This window comes from Arachis ipaensis, chromosome B08 (assembly GCF_000816755.2).
Source record: "Arachis ipaensis cultivar K30076 chromosome B08, Araip1.1, whole genome shotgun sequence".
Taxonomy (NCBI): Eukaryota; Viridiplantae; Streptophyta; class Magnoliopsida; order Fabales; family Fabaceae; genus Arachis; species Arachis ipaensis.
In genome coordinates, this window is record NC_029792.2 from 1402998 (window position 1) to 1410485 (window position 7488).

The 7488-nt window shown below is 36.3% G+C and overlaps 1 protein-coding gene across 9 annotated transcripts; it reads right to left on the minus strand.

Annotated features, from left to right (window-relative positions):
* On the minus strand, positions 263 to 6317 carry LOC107613331 (serine/threonine-protein phosphatase 7). Of its 9 annotated transcripts, none has more exons than XM_016315283.2 (12): positions 6135 to 6317; positions 5874 to 6031; positions 5712 to 5762; positions 5460 to 5624; positions 4806 to 5369; positions 4152 to 4619; positions 3681 to 3821; positions 3227 to 3331; positions 2641 to 2706; positions 2187 to 2384; positions 2045 to 2116; positions 263 to 413 (listed from the first exon to the last, which is right to left on the minus strand). In XM_016315283.2, exons 2-12 carry the CDS (start codon positions 6027 to 6029, stop codon positions 336 to 338), a joined length of 2064 nt encoding a protein of 687 aa, XP_016170769.1. In that variant the 5' UTR covers positions 6030 to 6031; positions 6135 to 6317; the 3' UTR covers positions 263 to 335. The 9 variants fall into 9 exon arrangements, 8 of the variants coding, with proteins under 8 accessions (XP_016170769.1, XP_020964161.1, XP_016170768.1 ...); XM_021108502.1 differs by having other exon boundaries at positions 263 to 440; XR_002351734.1 differs by lacking the exon at positions 263 to 413 and adding an exon at positions 1405 to 1964 and having other exon boundaries at positions 2187 to 2455.

Sequence of the window (7488 nt, forward strand, 5' to 3'; positions counted from 1 at the left end):
ATTATCTTAACGTGCATGACGTTAGTGGTTGTTAGTGCTGTCATCAATTCAAATTATGTATTTGTGTGATAGTAGTAATTAGTGTGCAGTCAATAGTCATATTAGTTTTTATTAGTGGTTGTTAGTCTCGTATGCATCAAAATATTTTGACAACAAAACTTGTGTGTCCGTTTATTCTTGACAGCAAAGCTAATATTAAAAGAACTGGCAAGAAGAAAAGAAAAGAAAATATTTACAGAAGGGACACAAGCAAAGAAAGCTCTTACAGTCACAGGGGTTATTTAATCAAAGGTAACGAACATCTTTTGTCACATGCAAGTGTCTCTGTGTCCCTATCAACTATTACTCTTCCTACCCTTTCGTTTCTTGGTTCTGCTTCTCAATGCTGACACACGGGCCCTGTTCTCAGTCTCCTGAAATTGAGAAAACCAGCTTGGTTTCTATAAAGGAGAGAACACGTGAAACAACAAAGCAGCCATGAGCCATAATTCTTACCCTTGTTACAACCACGTTTCAATGCACCAACCAGCTCGAACAAATACTTGTATGCAGACCCGTGCGGCTCCTGTAGAACAAACCTTCGAGTAAGGATTAGCATATTAACAAAAATGCGCACAGAATGCAGCGGTTGTTAAGGCCTGCATTTCCAATATTATTTAGTAGACAATCTTATTGAGTTGTTTTTCGAGATCCTGTAAAAACGGGTTGTTTCCATAGCTTGGTGCTCTTTGAATTCCGGCCAACCTATTGAGCAGCTTCCTTGTTTTCAGACCCTTCACCATCTCTAAAAAGGGCATAACTGAGACTGTCTTGCTTCTTCCAATTCAACTTAAGAAATTCCTCAAAATCTCGGTGCATATTCCACATCGCCTCATACCTAAAAAGTTTTCTCTCAACTGTATTTGTGGGGGTTCCGGGGTGATGAGTAAAGGATGGTAGTCTGAATTTGATCTTGCTAAGATATCTACTTTTGCGTCTAGAAATTTAACCCTCCAGGCTACATTTGATAAAGCTCTATCCAACCGTTTGAAAACTCTCTCTAAGCCTTCCCATTGGGGTCCTTTCCAAGTGAATTTTGAGCCAACGTAACCTAAGTCAATTAGGCCACAACTTCTAATCCAGCCATCAAATTTCCTACAAGCATTAATATCCACCCTTGCTCCTCCCTTCTTTTCATCTGGGCTAGCAATTTCATTAAAATTCCCAACAAGAAGCCATTCTTCATTGATATTAATCATGTCTTCTGATGGTTATTATTATTACTTCAATAATTGGACCACTAAACAAACACAAAAAACAAGCCCAGCCACTATGGAACCCAACCCACCTATTAGATTAGGTCCCTTTCTTTCACATATTTTTGGGTCTTGTTCACATTTTTTCTTTAAAAATCTCACATCATTATTCAAGAAACTAATTACATGCCAGCTAAAAAAAATTTAATATTTCTCATATTAGACCCATTGCTAATATCTCTCAAGAGGTTTAAGCCAAAAAAAAATCGCAAGCCCCAGCTGAACAGCCCGTCTTTCATGGCAAAAAATTAAGACTTTAATTTTGACAGACCAACACCACATCAATAAAAATATTTATCTTTTATATTGATTGTGTAAATCTTCATCCAAAAAAAAAACAGATGTAATGCACGACTGTGACCCTGTGAGTGCATCAAAATTAAACTCAAAATTGAATGCCTGACCCACAAAACAGAAGAGCCGAAAATATAACTAACGAAAAATGAAAACTTCCCTATTACAGGTTTCATCTTTCTCCTTGTTACGCGGGCCTGTCACGCATCACCACGTGTCCAACTGCAACCACGAAACCAAAAGGCAAACCGCACGTGGGACGCCTCTTCTGGAGGGGCGCTTTCTAAAACTCACCTATCAACTATTACTCTTCCTTCCCTTTCGTTTCTTGGCTCTGCTTCTCAATGCTGACACACGGGCTCTGTTCTCAGTCTCCTGAAATTGAGAAAACCAGCTTGATTTCTAAAAAGGAGAACACGTGAAACAACAAACCAGCCATGAGCCATAATTCTTACCCTTGTTACAACCACATGTTTCAATGCACCAACCAGCTCGAACAAATACTTGTACGCAGACCGGTGCGGCTCCTGTAGACCAAACCTTCGGGTAAGGATTAGCATATTAACAAAGATGCCCAGAGTTGAGTGATAAATGTACCTGTATATTGGGAGGAAGCGGCAAGCCTTCCACCACGGGGGCCCTCGGAACCTGCATAACTTGAGTGCCACCTAAACCATCTCCAAGCTCAACGCTCCAAGATGGTCCATTGTGTATGCCCAACAAACTAAAATCAAAAATGGGTCTCGAGCCACCTGGATATGGTCTTTGAGAAGCACAGAAGGCAGAGGTTGAGGCCTGCGTTTCCAATATTTAGTAGCCAATATAGCATGATGGCAAAGAGGAAAATCATGTTCTGGGCATTTTGTCTTAAAACATGCAAAAAGAAGAAATTATAAATACAGCTCTAAGTCAAAAAGCAGCACAATACTATCTAATTCTATTAGAATTTCCAATGCTATTATTACAGACAAATATACTTCAGTAATTCTTTGTTTATCACGTAAAGAGAAAGCTGAGGAGAACTTATTGGAAAAGTTATTTGCTCACATACTATTTGGGAAGAACTTGGCGCACGCAAGTCCATCTCATCAGCATCAGAATCAACATAAGGATCCACCTGGGAAGCAAGTATCACAAAAGACAGACGCACTTAACAACAGTCGATAAAACCAATTCAATAATTTCCTTTTGTCTTTTAGGTACATCACTTCAGTAATTTTTATTTGGGCCTTGCTAAGGGTACTTGTTAAGCATGTTACAAGTAGTCAAGTAGAAAGTTTAATAGGAAAAGGTAAATTTAATGAAAACATTTGAAGTTTTCTATTCATTGAATGCTACTTTTATTCTCTTGAACAAAATACCCCTAGGTCACCCTTTAGCTAATCCATTCTTAATCACCATTGTCAATGATGCAAAGAAACTTTTTTAAGCACGAAACTCTTGCATAAAGAAAATATTTTTATACCTACAAGTTTCCAAATAAATTATTAGATAACATTTTTAAGTCTTCTCCCAACTTCAATACAAATCTTATTTTCCGACCATTGTGGGTTACCCTCAGCTTGCATTTGATCCCCTACGGTGTAAGAGAATATGCTGTTTAAGCTCTGAATGTTTACTAGATAAGAACTGATTACCGTTGGTCTTTCTGCAGCTTTGAATGAGAAAAAGGAAGGACTTGCAAAATCTGGAGACTGCAATATTGCATATGCTCCTTCATTATTATATCTCTTTTGACCAAACTGCAACATAGAAGACCTTTCAAGAGATATGCTACTTCAGATGCTGCAGATCTCAAATTCCCAATTCCTTGTAGAAAGTTATGTTTTATTAGTCAAACACAATAAGAGCGTGATGCTGTTTTGTTTCAAATCATAAAACACCTCTCTGTAATAATTTCCATTTGCAGAGCTGCTACTAGCTAATAAAATGCAGACAGATTTTGACTGAATTTTCCATCATTTCAAGGTTATGGAGCTTGAAGACATGCATTCCAACATACTAAATTTCCAGGAAAATATAAAAAAAAAAAAAAAACAAACAAACAATAGTATAAACAGAAAAGTGCTAGTTACATATACACATATGAACCTGTGGGTAGTCTGGAGCACTAAAAAGTGTATATAGCTTTCCTGATTCTACATCGTGATCCAAGCTATATCCAATCATCATGTTCCCAAAATCATCCTGACCAGCCCTTGCATCAGGCCCTTCATGTGATCTGATGATCAGCTGTGGAGCAAGAATTGGACACCACAAAGTATTAGCAGCAACAGATTTTCAAGTTAAGGAAAATAAATGAAGTGAAACTAAATCAAGTAAATTATGAACTACAGAATTAGGCCATTTTAAAACCAAGTTGGATTAATCAGTCAAATAATAGTTACTAACTTGTGTCATTCTTCCATAGACATCTAAACACCAACCCATCTAGAATAATGAGTTATGAACCGCAACTTTTAACAGAAAATTTTCAACTTTCGCGAACAAGTTATGCTTAACCTTTATACACCAATTAAAACATAAATATAAGTTTGCAACATTATAATTTTTAAATAATACCTTTAAATTGTGTCGTTTTAAGAAAGCCTCAGTGCAATCAGGACCCCACCATAAACCATACTTTCGACCTGCATTCTCCCTTAGACCATTCCTTTTAGATGGTTTTGACCAGAGGATGTCAGTCAATAATATATTAGGACCTTCATAAGGGGAACCAATACGAGCTCTTTTAACTTCAGATAACTCAGCCAAAGAACCAAGATCCACCCTTTGTGTCTTCCTATGTTTTGGCTTTCGTGAAGGAGCAGAATGTTTGCTACGGAAAAACCCTCCATGAGTAGTATAAACACAGTTTGCTATAACTGAAGCTAACGGAAGCACCTTGAAGCACTCCAAAAATTTGTTGTATACATATTCTCCTTGTTTACCATATTTGGTCCATACTTCGTTCTCAAAACCATACCTTCCAGTGTAATATCTTGATTCATGATTTCCACAGAGCAGATATATTCTGTGAGGCATCAACACCTGAATATGTAATGACATACTTTACATACTAATAAATACTCTGAAGTTATATAATACTAGTATGGTTTCTAGATCTATAACATATTTCTATTTCGTACAATTTAGTTAGTTTTGTTTGTATCATTACTATAATTATTGGCATTCAGGGACATCAACATTTATGCAATTTCACAGTGATAACCATACCTTCCAAGCTAGCAAGACCAAAAGTACTTCAATGCCCCAAGCTCCTTTACCTACATAATTCCCATTGAAAACATAAAATTGGCTCTCCGAGGGCACTCCTGCATGCTTGAAAAGAGACAATAAATCATGAAACTGCCCATGTATATCGCCTACTACGATGACCCTTGAATCTTCTCCTTCACAGTCAACCTCCACACAATTTGGTTCCTCACATAAAATACTGGAAGCAGCATCTGTCAACTTATCCACCAAAATGGTTGGCACAATATTACAAAATGCAGATGGCAACACCTTCTGTGAAACGTGCTCAAATGTGGACATCATATCTTGAACCCATTCTAAAGTGATGCAATCGTCAGGAGGCCACAGAAGAAATTGCTGGAAGCATGATGGCGATAGAGACTCCTGTGCAACATTCATCCCATTTTCAAATCTTAAAACATGTTCCACATCTAACATATCATCATCATTACTCATGCTTTGATCCCCATCAATCAGAGCATCCCCGATCTTACTCGACTCAACAACAGGACTATCTCTCATCCCTTCATCCAAAAGTGCAACCTGTAAAACTGATCATGTACCTTAAACCTAGCCAACTTGGGGAGAATACATTTCAAAGTTACTATAAGATAAGCAGTATAAACCCCTTACTTGTTCTACAAGTAAATTAGGCCTGGTTATTGCAACTCTAGGCTGTTTATCAATAATCCGATGAGCAATTTCTTTCATTCTCAACACTAAATTCATCTGTTGGTCATCCAAGCCTTCGTAAGACATCCTACTCAATAATCGAATGATATCCCTCGATGCACACACCTGTGTCAAGTCAATCGAGACAAACATAAAACATTCATCTAGACAATATCCATAATGAATCCATCTATGCAAAGAAGTAGTTCAAACCATTTTCAAGATGCTGCGGCGCAAGGCACGAATCACATCATTCCTAGTCACCTGCAACAACACCACAATCAAGTGCATTTGCATTGTCATCACTCATCATGGACATAGCAAGGGAAAAGGTATGCATAAAACTTTCTGCAGCTATCTGACCATCTTATTTACCTTCCTATTTTGATCATCAACAACACCGCGTGCAATTTCTCTCATCATTACCAAGGAATGGACTTGCTGGTCATCTAAATTCACCAAAGACATTGAGTTTATTCCGTCCAGGATTTTGTGGCATCCAGTCTTAATTCTCTCTTTGTGAGGATCCATCACTAGAACAAAACCACTACTATGATCATTAACATGTCTCCAGAAAAATCATTACCCAATGCATGTAAAAAACTTTGAAATAACCAGCTAAAGCAAAGAGCGTACCCCTGTTTGGAACTCAAGTAGAAATGAGCTGAGAAACTTCGAGTCGCAATTTAATTTGTTCTATTTTCTGAGATGCATGATCACAAAAGGAAATTAGGGTTTACTTGCTTTGCTGCTGATTCTTACTTCACCGGTTTAGAAGAATCTCCGTGAATCATGACTGACATGATCCCCATCCTCATCATCTCAACTCCATTGATAGGCATGGGAGTCTTTTTTTTTGGACTGAAAGTGATATGAGGCCAAAAATCCCAAGGCCCAAAATAAGGCCCAAAATTTTCCACTGAAGATTAGCCCAATTAAGAATAATGCACAAGATAATCTGGCCCAAAATTAAAATTATTGTCTAGTGATTAAGAAAAAAAAAGTTGTAGCTAAACAATTTTAGAAATTCGAAGATAACAATTTCAATCTAACCAACTAAACCGAAAAATTTAGTCACTGACCAAAAGAAACAAAAAAAAAACCGAATAATTTAGTTGACTAATTTCGTGCAACAAATAGATGCTAATAATTTTGATGTTTTTTTTTTGTGACTTAATAATTTTGATGTTTAATTACTCTATTGGGTTTTTTTATATATATATTGGCATGTGTCTCCTTTCAATAGGGAAAGTGTCAAGGATCGTGAAGCATTGCTTCAATAACTGAGTCTAGCCTAAACATTATTTCATGCATGCAGTTATTCATATGGAATTTGACCTCTTTGATTCTTCTTCTAGAAAAAATGAATCTTATACCCTAATGAAATAATTATTCGGTATTGAACTTTCATGGAAGGTTCAAGGTTGCATATGAAAAGGAAATGCCATGTCAAAATTCCTTTTTTAAAAGAAACAGTAATATATGCAAAAGATCAACAAAAGTTCATTATCAAATAACAAACAAGCACCAAAAATGACTTTAAATGTGTATGATCGTAAGTTTTTCTACTCTAATAATTAAGATGATGAACAGTATAAATTAACAAGAATGGTAGCTATCGGCGGACAAAAAGACAACAAGTATAAAGTTGGAAAAGTCTAGGGGCAGCAATTTTTGTGTTTTTTGGTCAGCACTTAACCATCAAAATAAAAATGAGTGATTTTCCACCATTAGATGTAATCTCACACTATTAAAAATACTATTAATGGCCAATTGATAATTACAAAACACCAAAATTACTGGTCCCTAGCATTCCTCTATAAAGTTTACTTGTTATTGGCTCCTCTAAAAGGCTTGCAGTATCATAAGATTACTATATACTTTGTAAGGGGAAAAAAAGTGGGAAAAAGTTTTTTATATATTAAAAATTAATTATTGATTTATTTATCATATATTTATGTATATAAGTGTGTTATTTTATATATTTTTA